This window comes from Aethalodelphis obliquidens, unplaced genomic scaffold, assembly GCF_003676395.1.
Source record: "Aethalodelphis obliquidens isolate GAN/ISIS:26980383/991018 unplaced genomic scaffold, ASM367639v1 scaffold72, whole genome shotgun sequence".
Taxonomy (NCBI): domain Eukaryota; kingdom Metazoa; phylum Chordata; class Mammalia; order Artiodactyla; family Delphinidae; genus Aethalodelphis; species Aethalodelphis obliquidens.
In genome coordinates, this window is record NW_020838016.1 from 9,439,257 (window position 1) to 9,455,894 (window position 16,638).

The 16,638-nt window shown below is 37.7% G+C and overlaps 1 protein-coding gene across 2 annotated transcripts in view; it reads right to left on the reverse strand.

The window, feature by feature from the left end:
- GK5 (glycerol kinase 5) overlaps positions 1-16,638 on the reverse strand; it is a 77,608-nt gene that overhangs the window by 23,638 nt on the left and 37,332 nt on the right. For both annotated transcript variants that reach the window (XM_027091766.1, XM_027091765.1), the window contains exons 5-11: positions 16,396-16,527; positions 8,625-8,700; positions 7,994-8,055; positions 7,451-7,524; positions 7,186-7,246; positions 5,655-5,781; positions 4,343-4,447 (exon numbers count right to left, since the gene is read on the reverse strand). In XM_027091766.1, the coding sequence (XP_026947567.1) occupies positions 4,343-4,447; positions 5,655-5,781; positions 7,186-7,246; positions 7,451-7,524; positions 7,994-8,055; positions 8,625-8,700; positions 16,396-16,527 (637 nt within the window). The remainder of the gene's footprint in view (positions 1-4,342; positions 4,448-5,654; positions 5,782-7,185; positions 7,247-7,450; positions 7,525-7,993; positions 8,056-8,624; positions 8,701-16,395; positions 16,528-16,638) is intronic.

Consider the following 16,638-nt stretch of genomic DNA (forward strand, 5'->3'; position numbering starts at 1 on the left):
CTGTGGGAGCCACCTGTTGTGCTTTATCGAACTTGGTCACCCTCCTTCAAGGTACTGGATGTTCTTGAATGCTTTGTGCTCTCCTTCAGGTCAGGCTTATGGGGTTGGCAGGCAGTGAGAGGTAAGGGAATGAATACCCTTGGCTCTTGGGTTTCTCAGAGTATGAGAAAGATTAGGCCTCTCCACTTATCCTGGAAGAGGAGCAATTCAGACCAATCAGTACTGACGTCCACTGTTATCAGGTTCTCCCAGGAGTGGGGAGGCCCAGCTTTTCCTTCTCCACATCTGAGGGGATTTTCTCTTGACTCAGCCGGCTCGATCCATAGAGAACATCTACAGGGTCCTCACCAGCCTCTGGTATTTTCACCAATAACACTCCGTTGGTGCCCTCTACAGACCCTGGGTCTGCACAGTCTCCTTGACAACTCAAAGTTTCATTCATGGCTGGGTTCCACTCCAGCTGCAGCCATATTTATCTTACTGTGTGTCATCCCAGCAGGAAGCAAGGGGGATGCAAGACCATGAACAAAAACCCTACTCACTAGCAATAGCATGTAACCATTCACCACCACCTAATTAGTTCCTAGATGAGAGAATGTTTATCTCATCTCCTCTAATGAGAGAGGCTGTTATCTCTCTTCGGAAGAGACCCAGAGAGAAGAAATCAGTTTCCTTTATTTCTAGTAAACAAGAGTCCTGGGTAATTTACAATGTATACTGGGAGTCTGATGGGGCTTGCCTGGAGCAGGCAGATGTGACATGTAGCAATTAAAAGTGGAACCGTTAGGGAAACGATGTCCCCTGACCCAAGTTACCGGAGGACAACAGAGACGGGAACTGTCTCAGTTGTAGAAAAGAAATAGGGCATTCTTTCAGTTCCTTAAATAGGCCATGCTTCTCCCTGCTCAGGGCCTTCTTCACTGGTCCTCTCTGCTTGGGCTGCTCCTTGACCAAGTGCTTCTCCCGTCTGTTCAGCCACTCTTGTTCTAACTTCAGTCCTAGCTGAAACACGACTTCTTTTTCTATTTTTTATTTTTTTAGTTGCAGATGACTTTTTAAAAAATAAATTATTTATTTATTTATTGGTTTTGGCTGCGTTGGGTCTTCGTTGGTGCACAGGGGCTTTCTCTGATGGCGGCGAGCGGGGGCTACTCTTTGTTGCCGTGCGCAGGCTTCTCATTGCAGGGGCTTCTCTTGTTACGGAGCACGGGCTCTAGGCACGTGGGCTTCAGTAGCTGTGGCACACGGGCTCAGTAGTTGTGGCACACGAGCTTTAGAGTGCAGGCTCAGTAGTTGTGGAGCATGGGCTTAGTTGCTCCGCGGCATGTGGGATCTTCCCAGGCCAGGGCTCGAACCCGTGTCCCCTGCATTGGCAGGCGGATTCTTAACCACTGCACCACCAGGGAAGCCTGAAACATGACTTCTTTAAAGAAGCCCTCTGATTCCCCAGACCAAACAAAGCCCTCCCTTTAGAAAGAGATCACTGATTCTACCTCTACTTCTCTTTCCTGGTACTTAACACTAATTTCTTTTGGTTTTTTCCATTATTCATTTAATATACTTCTTTCCTGCTAGACTATAACCTCCGTGAGGGCAGGGAGTGACTGTCTCATCCACTGGTGTCTCCTAGCATGTACAGGTCCAGGTTCGTACTTAGCACTTAACTACTTGTTAACTGAATAAAAGCTGGAAGACATAGAAATATTTCTAAGATTGAGATAGCAAAATAGAGAACAAAGAGTGAAGGGGAGCCGAGATGGACCAGATGAAAAGGAAAAAGAGATGATCCCATAGGGACTCAAGGGGGAAAAAAGTGAGAGAATTGGCCTGTGTGAAAAAGATTAAGAAAATAAATCTGAAAGCCAAGATGAAAGTGGCTTAAAAGAGCTTTCGTGCCTGAGCTCGACTGAGGCATTCAACCCAGTAAAGGGGTAGGAGGAAGCCACCATTCAGAGTGGAACAAACCCAGCATGTCACACAGACATAAATTCTCAGAATACACATCTTCAAGGAAATGACAGGGTCACTCAGGCTCTTATGCACTGTGTTTCTCCTGAACATAATTCAGTTATTTTCTCAATATACTCATTAAAGTGAATTCTCAGAACAGAAAGAGATATATTCAAACAAAGGTCAACTTTTTTTTACATTTCAGACAGATGTATACCAGTGATGTTTAGCTCTGCCAATGATTGAAATTTTTAAGTAAATAATTCAACTCTGAATTCTCTCTCTCTCCAGTCAGACAAATGGTCCTGCTTCCTGCCAGAGATGGGACTGGTCTTTAGGAGGGGCTTATGTGTCCACTGGAAATCACACCGCTTTTCTAGGTCAGGGCCATTTAGCTCCATCCCCCAGAAAAGAGTTTTCATCATTTGAGAATCACAGTGAATGAGCCCCAACCCAGCAAAGCAGTGCAAATGATTCCCCCTGATAATGTGTACATGATGTCAAAGGACTTGGGAAAGATTTTTTTTTTAACGAGGAATGTGAAATTATTCTGCTTTTTCTTTGCACTTTTTTTTTGGCGGGGGGAAGGAGTAAAATTAATAAAAGGTATAACTAAAAGAGAAGAAATAGGTAACCTATATTTTCTATTTCTGATAATTCTGAGTTGACTAAAGATACATGTCCAAAAAAATTAAAAGAAGTACATTTAAGGAAGAAGAGACTTTTAAGTGATAAAAAGCTTCCAAATAAACAATTTGTTCTTGTTGTTAATAAGTAATCCTATGATGATAATGCAGGTGCAGGCTTATAGAGAAAGAGAGAGAAAGGAAGAAATGGATTGGCATTTTCCTCCTGAAGTGTATGTTTTCTGCCAACAGAATTATCTTTGTCTTTAAACAAATCAGTTTAGTTCAAATCAGCAAAGTAGATAGCAGAGCCCCTCATAATTTAATCATCAGACATAACTATTGTTAATACTTTGGTATATAACACTACATACTGTATGCATTAAATATGGTTATATAATATATAGGCTCTTCATTATGCACAACAGTCAAAAAGTGGAAACAACCCAGATGGCCATCAACTGTTGAATGGATAAATGCTGGTTCATCCATATGGTGGAAAATTATTCAGCAATGAAAAGAAATGAAGTAATGATACATGCTACAACATGGGTGAACCTTGAAAACATTACATGCTGAGTGAAAGAAGCCAGTCACAAAAGACCACATATTGTTTGATTCCATCCATATGAAATGTCCAGAATAGGCAAATCCATAGAGACAGAAAGTCGATTAATGGTAGCTTAGGGCTGGGGGGTAGCACAGGGAGTCACCGCCAAGGGGTAGGGGGGCTTCTTTTATGGAGAACAAAAATATGCTAAAATTAGATTGTGGTGATGGCTACACAACCCTGTGAAAATACTAAAAAATACTGAATTGTACACCTTAAGTAAGTGAATTATTTGGCATGTGAATTATATCTCAAAAAGCTGTTTTTAAAAAAAAGCAAAAAATATTCATACAGGCTGTTCTGCGACTGCTTCACCCCTTCCTTAATGTATCACAGACAATGTTGCATGTCAATAAGATGTGCAACTACACGGTTATTTGTGACTACAGTATTTGTCTTATTTGTACAGCGTTCCACTATATGGATGTACTGACGTTTACTTACTTAATGCTTTATTATTAGACAGGAACTTATTTCCAATTGCCGTGTTAAACACCCATGTATGTACACATGTCTTTGCACACCTGTATGATTATTTTCTTAGGAAACAAAGAATAGACCTGAGGGCCAAGGGTCTGTACTCTATAAAATGATACATGTTGCCTAATTGCCCTCCAGAAAGGCCATACTAATTAACATTCATCACAATGGAAAACAAGAATACTTTTCTCTCTACGTTTCCATCAATGCTGAGCATCGTAGAAGTAATTAACTTCTGACAATCATAGGAGACATCAATTTTTAAATGTGTATTTCTTTGATTATTGAATTTAAACAGCATATTTTAACAGTCACTTGATTTAAAAAATACCTATTCCTCTGCCTTTTGTCCAATTTTTTGGTCATCTTTTTAAATTTTTCTAACATATGCTACAAATTGTCCTTACCAGTTTGTCTTTCAACTTTGCTACAGCATCTCTCCCTACACGTTCTAATGTTTTCTATACTTACATCTATTATTCTTTTCCTTTATGGTATCTGGCTTTAATGCCTAGCGTTTTACCATCCCAATGTCATAAAAATAACATCCTGTATTTTCTTCTAGCACGTCATTTTATTTCGTTTCATTTGAATCATCCATTCGTGCTGATCTGCGATCCTGTGGCTTTCCTGAGTTATGTCTGGCCTATGAAATCTGTTGAAACAGACGACTCACCTAACTGTTGAGCCCACTGTATGGCAGTACCGGTGTCTGCTGCATTGCCTTCAGCTAAGCACACCACTTCTTGCCCAATCTTCCACCCAATTAATGGATAAAAGCCTTAAAAACAAATAAACAATATAAGTTACACAATAAATAGTGAATTAATTACAGAGAAGTCTACAGTGGAACAATTTGATTATCTCAAAAACTAGCAACATGCCTGTGGAGTCAGACTGCCTGAGTTCAAATCCCAGCCCTCTCTCATTTTCTAGCTGTGGTCTTACAAGTTTCTAGTTTCTTAGTCTCAGTTTCCTCGACTGTAAAGTGGTCTACCTCGGAGAGCTTCTGTGAAAATAAACTGAAAAAGGACTTAGGGCAGTGCCTGGCATAGAAAAAGAACAATAAATATTAGCTTTTAGTAGCTACAAGCATATCTGTGTCTCTAGAAACACAGAAACAATATTTTAATTGAGAAATTAAAGGTTATTATGAGATTGGTTTGTCAGACAACTAACCATGCTATTGCATTTATCTGTAGTTACTAATTTTTTTTAACTCTTTATTGAATTTGTTGCATTAGAAGGCAAAATCTTAACCACTGGACTGCCAGGGAAGTCCCCTATCTGTAGTTGCTAAACAACGTTCCTAAATAGAAACAATGATCATTCTTCTGTTTTTTTTTTTTTCATTTAATTTAATTTTTATAATGATCATTTTTCCAGCTTTCATTTTCCCAGTTAGGGAAAAAGGAAGAACTTTAGGGGGGATGAAAGGCAAGAAAAACATTTTTAAATCCACCTCTTAGTAACCATGTTAGGAGACCAGAGCTCAGACTAAGAGCCCCAAGCTCTCCTGGGTGTAGTTACACAATCTAAATTTCTTGGTTTGTGCATTCCAGGATTTCCTCCATTAGAGAGAGCAAATTCTTAGCAATTGTCATTAAAACCCTAAATATGCATGGATCACTAGTTGAGAAGTACCACCGCCAAAAAGTATCACAAAAAGAAGAAATTCTAACACATAAAACAAATTTTAGAGGCCTAGAAAGATGTTTTCAACAAATATAACATGTATTATAGGTAAATGTTTGGAAAGCTGACCAAAATACCCTAGTCTTTCTGAACTTTTCCCTAAAATCTTTCTCATTTTTTAGTGCTTTTAATTTAAGAAAAAAGGGAAATGGGGATTAACTGTCTCTAAGAAGAATAATGAAAAATATTAGACAATATCCTTAATATAAAATAAGAAAATAGTGTCACAAAAGTTAAACAAGTAAAAAGAAGGGATATTTTATTAATAAATAGGATATATTCTAACTACCTACCTCCAACACTCTGTTGAGGGTTATTTCCAGTATTAATATCCAAAAATGTCCCAGTTCCCATGGTTAACTTCACATCTCCTGTCTGGAAGCAGCATTCTCCAAACATGGCTGATTGCTGGTCAGCAACCTGCCAAAAACATTCAAAATAAGACCTTGGGCCCTTAGCAGTGTTCCATTTCACTGTATCCCACTGTCTTACTTATTGTATTCTCATGGTTCACCATTTTATTTCCTTTTCCTTAAAAAAAGGAAACAGAGAGCAACAACTATATGATAGGAGTCTCTCTAGGACTAATGTTATGGGGATAACTAACGTGTCTCAGGAATTTTCAGCAGTCTACCTATGTCACCACTTTTAAGTATCATAAGAATAATCTTAGAAATAAAAGTCAGAATAAAATTTGTCAAGAAAAAAAGAATTTGTCCAGAAAAAAACAACTAAGATCGTTCATTTGCAACTTGCAAGCATTTTCATTCATTAGTCAAAATAACTGGCCACACAAATTTCTCTTTTAATAAGAGAGATAGGTGTATAAGTAGATGTAGGTTAAAAATATACATTTCCCAAACAAACATTTTTGTTAAAAATAATTATAACTTTTTTTTTTTTTCCACATCTCACGGCTTGCAGGATCTCAGCTCCCCAGCCAGGAATTGAACCCAGGCCATGACAGTGAAAGTGCCAAATCCTAACCACTAGACCACCAGGGACTTCCCTATCACATTTGGTTAATGTAACTACATGTAGATATATATACAGCAATATTTTAAGGACCAAAACTCATCTGAAGAATGCTTTCTCACTAATCTATGTCTTCTAGCCATACCTTAATCTAAACCTGAGCCTACTAAGACTGATCCTTTCCAGGAATTTGTAACTTGAGAATTTAATTCCCCTCCCCTCACTTGATTTCTCCACCTACCATAGTGACTGTCCATCTAGGGACAGATGCTCTATACCTCCTGTTTAAGCTGTTACAGGAAATTAAAGGCAAGATCTGAGTTTCTATAATCAAGAGAGAAACCTCAAAAATCAGAAACAGTTAATTTTTCACTCATCCAAATTCTTTACCAGCTAAGTAGATGCTGATGAAGGATTTTATAAAATGTAAATATATTTCTTCTTTACTTTAATTGCCCTATCACGGTTTATCATTATACTATGTCATATATAAACTAAGCATTGGCCCCATCACGGTTTTTTATCTCAGAGTATTAAATAGAAGCCACACATTACTCAAAATACAACATTTTAAAAAACTTTAACACAGTTTTCTGAAAAACTATATATAGAGAAGTCAGAAAAGGTTATAAAATATTTCCATGATAGAACACTGGCCCACGGGTCCCTTTTCCAGAAAGTGGAGAACACTTCTGATTATATTGAGAGCCCTTTAAGTTAAAAAGAAAAAAGATACTTTAACTTTATTCTGCAAGGACCTTTTTTGTTTCTTAAATCTAATCCTAACTATTCATATACATTCATTTAGTTTATACTATACAAGGAGAAGCCCTCAAGTTTTCTACTTACCAAGGCCACTACTGGGATAGGCACGCCAAATATCTCTTCATCCACTGATCCAAAATTGTGGCTTCAAATAAAATTGGTTAAAAAGTAAGTTATAGCTCTAGAAATATTAATTCTAAAATTCAGCAAATTGTTTTTAGCGTAGGCCAAAAAGTTACATAATGAACATACAAGCACCTCAAACGTATAATAAGATGCTTTTCCCCACACAGGCCAGGTGATTTCAGGGACAATTTTGCTGGTTTCTATGTCTGATTTTCATTATTACCTTGTATCCTTCACGGGAGGCAGCAGGAAGAGCGGGATTGAAAGCAGGGAGGTGATGAGCTTACTCCAACACATCTGAGCACAGAAACATGTCATCAGAATCCAAGCTAAATTACAGAAAAATTGGTGACTCAAAAAGAAAGGAAGGGGCTTTCCTGGTGGCTCAGTGGTTAAGAATCTACCTGCCAATGCAGGGGACACGGGTTTGAGCCCTGGTCTGGGAAGATCCCACATGCCAGGAGCATCTAAGCCAATGCACCACAACTACTGAGCTTGCGCTCTAGAGCCTGCGAGCCACAACTACTGAGCCCACGTGCACAACTCCTGAAGCCCGCGTGCACCTAGAGCCCACGCACCTAGAGCCCACGCTTCACAACAAGAGAAGCCACCACAATGAGAAGCCCGCACAACGCAACGAAGAGTAGCCCCCGCTCGACACAACTAGAGAAAGGCCGTGAGCAGCAGTGAAGACCCAATGCAGCCAAAAGTAAAATAAATAAAATAAATAAATTCAAAAAGAAAAAAGAAGGGAAAAAAACTTTACCTCATATGGGTCAAAAAGTCCAGTTGTACTGGCATTTGAAAAATCTGTGGCAAATTCAGAACCTAAATTTATATTGGAAACAATTTATTTATGATCAGGTAGTATAAATCAACACCTATCCCTAGTTTATAGTCTCGACCTTTGTCTGCCCTCAAATTCATTCCAAAATGTGTATTTCCAGTGCAAAGTCTCCAAAGCAATTTCCCACTAAACCTTTTTGAAATTTTATACTTTACAAAAGCACTTTCAGGCACATTTCCATATCATGATTCCCAGTTTAAAGATGTGGAAAGGGGCTCAGAGAAGCAACGTGATTACCTACAGCTATACTATAGGTATAGTTGCAAAGTGGTAGATTAGGAATTGAACTCAAGTCTTACCACTCTCAAAATTACAACTGTTCCTCGGTCTTATGTTTGAGGTTTCATCACAATTTTAAAATCACCCTCCACTTAGAATAAATCTGAAATTAATCTAGCTTTAGTATAATATGAAGTAACTACGGTACCAAAGAAACAGTATGTCTGGGATATGGGGGAAAAAGTTTCAAACTTCCACTTTTTTCAGATAAGTCATTTCTGTCAGTCAAATTCCACTTACTTGAGATACAGATCTATCAAATCATCTTTACCTTTTGTGAGCTTATGTAACAACCAGGTATCAATAGTCCCAAAGCAGCAATTTTCTTCTTCAATTGCCTTTCGCACCTTGAAAACACAACAGCACAAAATCAATTCAAAAGGCTAAATTATTAAGTGCATGACTAAGTGCCAACCACTAAATACAATATAATCCCATTTTTTATAAAAATTAATATATACATAGAGAAATAATTTCTAGAATTTACCCCCAATGGTTCTAAGCAATTACTATAGGGTATGAAAGGCTTTAGTTTTACACCAAGAATGTTTACTTTTGTGATGAAAAAAACAAAGTGTATCTCTTTTTCAGTTTAGATATACAAATATGTCTAAATATAGAAAGTCTAAAATGGGATGGCACAGTATGGCTCATAGGTCAAATACAACCTGTTGTCTGTACCTCAAGTTAAGAACATTTTTGTAATTTTATAGTGGTTAAAAGAACAGAAAGAATACCTTGTGACAGATGAGAAGTATATGAAACTCAAATTTCCATGTCCTTAAATAAAGTTTTACTGGAACACAGCCATGCTCATTTATTTATGTATTATTTATGGCTACTTTCATGCTACGATGGCAGACTGTTTGTGACAGAATCCTCATGGCCTTTAAAGCCTAAAATATTACTTACCTGGAATGTCACAGAAAAAATCTACCAAAAGAAACAAAAGAATCAAAACCTCTTTAAACTAGCCAATAGAAATTGGCATGCTTGTAAAGATATCATTAACTCACTGGAAAACAATTCCACAAATCCTACTTGATCACCTCTTCAACTCCTATTTGTCCTTCAAGACTAGCATTTCTTGGGTGTGCCTAACCCAGTACCACACGGGCAACTTCCATATAGCCATTATCTCATAGCATCATTACTTCCCTAAGCTCCTTAAGAGCAGGAACTAGATTGTGTTTATAACCCCAGCACTAGGAGGGTTCCTTTCATATAGCACATGTTAAAAAAAAAACTGGAGAAAATATTTGCAAACAAAGCAACTGACAAAGGATTAATTGCCAAAATACATAAGCAGCTCAATATCAAAAGAACAACCCAATCCAAAAATGGGCAGAAGACCTAAATAGACATTTCTCCAAAGAAGATATACAGACTGCCAAAAAACACATGAAAAGATGCTCAACATCACTAATCATTAGAGAAATGCAAATCAAAACTACAATGAGGTATCACCTCACACCTGTCAGAATGGCCATCATCAAAAAATCTACAAGCAAAAAAAAAAAAAAAAAAAACTACAAGCAATAAATGCTGGAGAGGGTGTGGAGAAAACGGAACCCTCTTGCACTGTTGGTGGAAATGTAAATTGATACAGCCACTATGGAGAACAGTATCGAGGATCCTTAAAAAACTAAAAATAGAATTACCATATGACCCAGCAATCCCACTACTGGGCATATACCCCGAGAAAACCATAATTCAAAAAGAGACATGTACCAAAATGTTCATTGCAGCTCTATTTACAATTGCCAGGACATGGAAGCAACTTAAGTGTCCATCGACAGATGAATGGATAAAGAAGATGTGGCACATATATACAATGGAATATGACATATATATATACTACCAAATGTAAAATAGACAGCTAGTGGGAAGCAGCTGCATGGCACAGGGAGATCAACTCAGTGCTTTGCGACCACCTAGAGGGGTGGGATAAGGAGAGTGGGAGGGAGAGGCAAGAGGGAGGGGATATGGGGATATACGTATGCATATAGTTGATTCACTTTGTTATACAGTAGAAACTAACACAACACTGTAAAGCAATTATATTCCAATAAAGACGTTAAAAAAATAAAGCTTGCTAAATAAATAAGATTTAAAAAAACAGCAAATGGAGACATTTAAGGATGAATCATATTTTAACAGTAGAAAGGATCAATAAAATGAAGACATGGGCTTCCCTGGTGGCGCAGTGGTTGAGAGTCCGCCTGCAGATGCAGGGGACGCGGGTTCGTGCCCCGGTCCGGGAAGATCCCACGTGCCGCAGAGCGGCTGGGCCCGTGAGCCAGGGCTGTTGAGCCTGCGCTCCGCAATGGGAGAGGCCACAACAGTGAGAGGCCCGCGTATCGCAAAAAAAAAAAAAAAAATGAAGACAGATGACATGAGTTCCAAAAAAAGAAGTCATCTGTAGATTACTTATAACAAGTATTTTGAAGAGTCAAGTACTATACCACTTAAATATGGAGTACTTAAAGTAATATTATTAGATTTCAAACTCTTCTTAAATTTAGAAATTGTGATTCTAAAATTTGTTTCAGATTAGACAAAGGTTAATCTGTATTTCAGCAAGTAGCAATAATGTGTGCCAGGTAGTAAGTTCATTTGCTCATTCAAAAAATACTTGAGGGCTTCCCTGGTGGCACAGTGGTTAAGAATCTGCCTGCCAATTCAGGGGACACAGGCTCAAGCCCTGGTCCGGGAAGATTCCACATACTGCGGAGCAACTAAGCCCGTGCGCCACAACTACTGAGCCTGGGTGCCACAACTACTGAAGCCTGCATGCCTAGAGACCATGCTCTGCAACAAGAAGCCACCACAATGAGAAGCCCGCGCACTACAACGAAGAGTAGTCCCTGCTCGCTGCAACCAGAGAAAGCCCGCACACAGCAACAAAGACTCAATGCAACCAAAAATAAGTAAATAAAATAAATAAATTTATTAAAAAAAAAATTTGAGAGCCAGGCCCTCTGATTGATAGGTAGTAGGCCCTTGTGAGGCTAGATGGACACAGAGTAGGTATCAGGGCTTCCTAAGGTAGGAGGACCAAGGGCAATCCTCTGCACATTGGGTTAAGACTCCAAATGGCTCTACCCTCAGAGAAAGGGTAAACTAGAAGGATGGGCTCTTATAGGAACTCCAACTCAGCTTTGAACCATCTCAATCATTAAATTGAATTGAGATAATGCTGGTGCATAGAAGAATGGAAGAAGCATACATAGATCCTATCCAGAGCAACATATGTTAAGGCTCTCGTAATTTCTACACACAAGCTCACAAATACAATGTCTAGTTCATATATATATACACACACATACACACACACACACACATATATGTATATATATTTACACACACATACATACAAACAAGTAGCCAGGTTCACCAAACTCATCAAGTTGTATGCATTAAATATGCATAGCTATTTGTATGCCAATAATCATACCTCAATAAAGTGGCTTAAAATTGTTTAAAAAACCAATTAAGTAACCAGGCATTCAAGGAAACAAGAGAACATTGCAGGGGGTGGGGGAGGAGAAAGAGACAGTCCATAGGAGCTATAGATATTGGAATTAATAGCCATGGACTTTTAAAATACCATGCTAATTATGTGGGGAAAACAAGTGAAATTCTAGAACTAAAAAAATTAAGAACTTAATGGACGGGTTTTCATAATAGCATATTAGAAACAAAGAGATAAGAGATTTGGAAGAAAGGTTAGAAGAAAATATCCTGAATAAAGTCCATAGAGACCAAAGAATAGAAAATATGTAAGACAGAGTGAGAGACAAAAGGGATTTAGTCAAAAGGTCTAACATACATGTAATCAGATTTTCAGAAGGAAAGAAGATAAGCAGAATGCAGCAGCAATTTATATTTGAAGATAATGGCTGAGAAATTTTCCAAATCAACAACAGATATCAAACAATGAATTTAAGATGCCCTACAAACGCCAAGCAGGTTGTCACACCTAGATAATAAGCGCAGAAAATGTGTTTGATAAAGTCAACATCCAGTCATAACAAAATGTCTTGGCAAACTAGGAAAAGTAGAGAATTTCCTTAATTTGTTAAAGGATAGCTAAAGAAATTTATACTAAATGTGAAATGTTGAAAGCTTTTGTTCCAAGATCAGGAATGAGAAAAGGATGTTTGTAGTCATCCCTTCTAGTCAATATATCCTGGAGGTCCTTGTCAATGCAAAGGAAAAGAAATGAGAGTAGAGTCACATTTCTACATCATATGCTATTAGAGCAGCGGGTCCCCAACCTTTTTGGCACCAGACACCGGTTTCATGGAAGACAATTTTTCCATGGACGGCGGCTGGGGGGGGGGTTCAGGTGGTCATGCAAGCGATGGGGAGCAGCAGATGAGGCTTCGCTCGCTTGCCCACCACTCACCTCCTGCTGTGCAACCCTGTTCCTAACAGACCACTGACCAGTACCAGTGGTTAGGGACCCCTGTATTAGGGAATTGCAAATTAAACCAATGAGATACTATGTCACACCTATCAGAATGGCTAAAATCCAAAACTGACATCAAATGTTAGCAAGGATGTGAAGCAACTCCCATTCATTGTTGGTAGAAATGCAAAATGGTACAACCACTTTGGAAGACAATTTAGCAGTTTCTTACAAAGCTAAACATAGTCTTACCATATGATCCAGCAATCACATACCTAGGTATTTACCCAAACGAGGTGAAAATTTGTTCATACAAAAACCTCCACACAAATGTTTACAGCAGCTTTATTCATAATTGCCAAAAATTGGAAGCAATAAGATATCCTTCAATAGCTGACTGGATAAACACACTGTGATACATCTACACAATGAAATACTAATTAGTGGTAAAAAGAAATAAGCTATCAAACCACAAAAAGACATGGAGAAACCTTTAATGCATATTGTTAAGTGAAAGAAGCCAGTCTGAAAAGGCTACATTCTGTATGATTCCAACTATACAACATTCTGGAAAAGGCAAAACTATATAAAGACAGTTAAAAAAAAAATCGGTGGTTGCCAGGGTTTCAGGGGTAAGAGGAGAGGGATGAATAAATGAAGTGCAGGGGATTTTTAGTCAATGAAACTATTTTGTATGACACTGTAATCATAGATACATTACATTAATAATATTTTATAATAATGTGTTACTGCTGATTCATCAATTGCAACAAATGGAGCATATTAATGCAAGATGTTAATAACAGGAAAACCGTGTTGGGGGGAATATGGGAACTCTGTACTTTCTGCTCAATGTTTCTGTAAACCTAAAACTCCTCTAAAATTAACATGTACTAATTTTTTTAAAGGACAAAAGATTTATTCCGCTTGTATGTGTCTTCTTGAGTCAGTTTGGATAGTCTGTGCATTTCTGGGAAGTTTTCCATTTTATCTAAGTTATCTAATTTGGCATACACTTGTTCATAGTATTGCTTAATAGAGCTTTGTACTTCTGTGAAGTTGGAATTAATGTTCCCTCTTTCATTCATAATTTCAGTTATTTGGATCTTTCTCTCTTTTTTTTTTCTCGTTGTCAGTCTAGCTAATCTTTTCAAACCAACTTTTGGTTTTGTTGATTTTTTCAACTGTTTTTCTATTCTCTGTTTCATCAATTTTCACTCTAGCCTTTATATTACTTTCCTTCTGCCTGCTTTGGGTTTAGTTTGCTCACCTTTTTCCAGTGTCTTAAGAGAGAATATTAGATTTGTTTTCATGTAGTCTCTCTATGTAATATAGTCTTGTTCTAAAATTCCCTGTAAAGACTACTCTTGCTACATCATATCTTAGTATACTGTGTTTTCATTTTCATTCATCTCAAAATTTTTCTAATTTCTCTTGATACTTCTTCTTTTACCCATTGATTATTTAAAAGTGCTTTAACTTCCACATATTTTTGAACTTCCCAAATTTCTTTCTGCTACTTACTTCTAATTTCATTCCTTTGTAGTCATAGGAATACTTTGTATAATTTCAGTCCTTTTAAATTTATTGAGACTTGTATTATAGTGTGGCATATGTTCTATCCTGGAGCAGGTTCCATGTGCACTTAAGAAGGATGTATATTCTGCTGTTATTAGTTTTCCATAAATGTCTATTAGGTCTAGTTGGTTTATGCTGTTCAAGTTTTCTATTTCCTTGTTGATCTTCTCTCTAGTTGTTCTAACTACCACTGGTGAACTGTTTATTTACACCTTCAGTTCTGTCAGTTTTTGCTTCCTGTATTTTGGAGCACTGTTATTATGTGCATTATTGTCATATATATATTTTTTGGTTGCGCAGCTCAGCATGCAGGATCTTCCCTGACCAGGGATGGAACCTGTGCCCCCTGCAGTGGAAGTGTGGAGTCTTAACCACTGGAATGCCAGGGAAGTCCCAATTGTTATATATTTCTGATGGATGGACTTCTTCTTCTTATAAAATGCCCTTATTTTCTCTAGCAACATTTTTTTTGTTTGTTTTTAAAGTTTGTTTCGTCTGATATTAGTCACTTAGCTTGTGGTTGCTGTTTGCATGGAAATCTTTTCCACTCATTTGCTTTTTAAAAAAATATTTTATTGAAGTATAGTTGATTTACAATGTTGTGTTAATTTCTGCCTTACAGCCACGTGATTCTATATACATATACATACATTCTCTTTCATATTCTTTTCCATTATGGTTTATTACAGGATATTGAATATAGTTCCCTGCACCATACAGTAGGACTTTGTTGCTTATCCATCCTATATATACTAGTTTGCATGTGCTAATCCCAACCACTCAATCCTTCCCTCCCCACTCCCCCTTCCCCTTGGCAACCACAAGCCTGTCTTCTCTATGTCTGTGAGTCTGTTTCCGTTGCATAGATTCCATCCATTTACTTTTAACTGATTTGTATGTTTGAATCTAAAGTATGTCTACCATAAGGCGGCATATAGTTTGATTTTGCTTTTTTATCCAGTCTAAAACCACAATGAAATATCACTACCTACCCACCAAAATGACTAAAATTAAAAAGACTTATAGGACTTCCCTGGTGGTGCAGTGGTTGAGAGTCCGCCTGCCGATGCAGGGGACACGGGTTCGTGCCCCGGTCCGGGAAGATCCCACATGCCGCGGAGCGGCTAGGCCCGTGAGCCATGGCCGCTGAGCCTGCGCGTCCGGACCCTGTGCTCCGCAACGGGAGAGGCCACAACAGTGAGAGGCCCGCGTACCGCAAAAAAAAAAAAAAAAAAAGACTGATAATATCAATTATGATGGTAAATGAAATTATAAATTCCCTCCTTTGCTGATGAGGGGTGTGTAAATTGTCAAAAACTGTGGAAAAATGTTTGATATTATCCACTAAAGGTGAAAATATATATACACATTCATGCCCTAAAAATTCGATTCCCATGTATAGATACAGCAGAAATGCATTTACATAGCATTATTCATAATGGCCCAAAATGTACATTTGGAAATAACTCAACTGTACATGAACAAAATGGGTAAATGGATAAACTATGTAAAATCATATACTGAACACTAAATAGCAATGAAAATAGAAGGAAATTAATTTACATAAAATTTGGTCATATTTCACAAATATGTTAAGCAAAAGGAGTCAGACACAAAAGAATAAGCACTGTATGATTCCATTTACAAAATTCAAAAATATTCAGGCAAAGAAAGCTAAAGTGTAGTGTTGAGGAATAAACATGTAAATTGCAAAAGTGGAAAGAAAATGTAATACATAGTGCCACAGTGTTCTAGTTCTTGATTCGAGTAGTGTTACACAGATATTTGCTGCACAAAATATCACTGAGTGGTACATTTTTGTTTTGTTCACTTTTCTATATGTGCCATGACTCACAATAAAAAGGTTTTAAAAAAACAAACTGAGTAAGGATTCCTTGTCTTCCATCCCAATGTAGTGGACACTTAATTTTCCCTCAAATAAGCAAATTATTATCTTTATTCCTTGCATTTTTTTCATCCCTATAATCTAGACACGCACACACACACACACACACACACACACACACACACACACACACTCTTTCCTTACCTCAGTCAGGTTCTGCAAAATCCAGGCCAATCTCAAAGAAACATGTTGGGTTGTGAAAGTGAACAAACTGGCTGCTAAAAATCGTTTACTTCTAGTGAAAAAGTGCAGCACTCGGCAGGAGCTGTGTATGAGCTATTTTAAAAAAAAAGATATTTTAGGAAAATGCATTTAATGGTGTTTGATGTTTCTATATTAAATTTCATACACATGCAAACAAACCCAATAGCAAACAATTTATTTAAC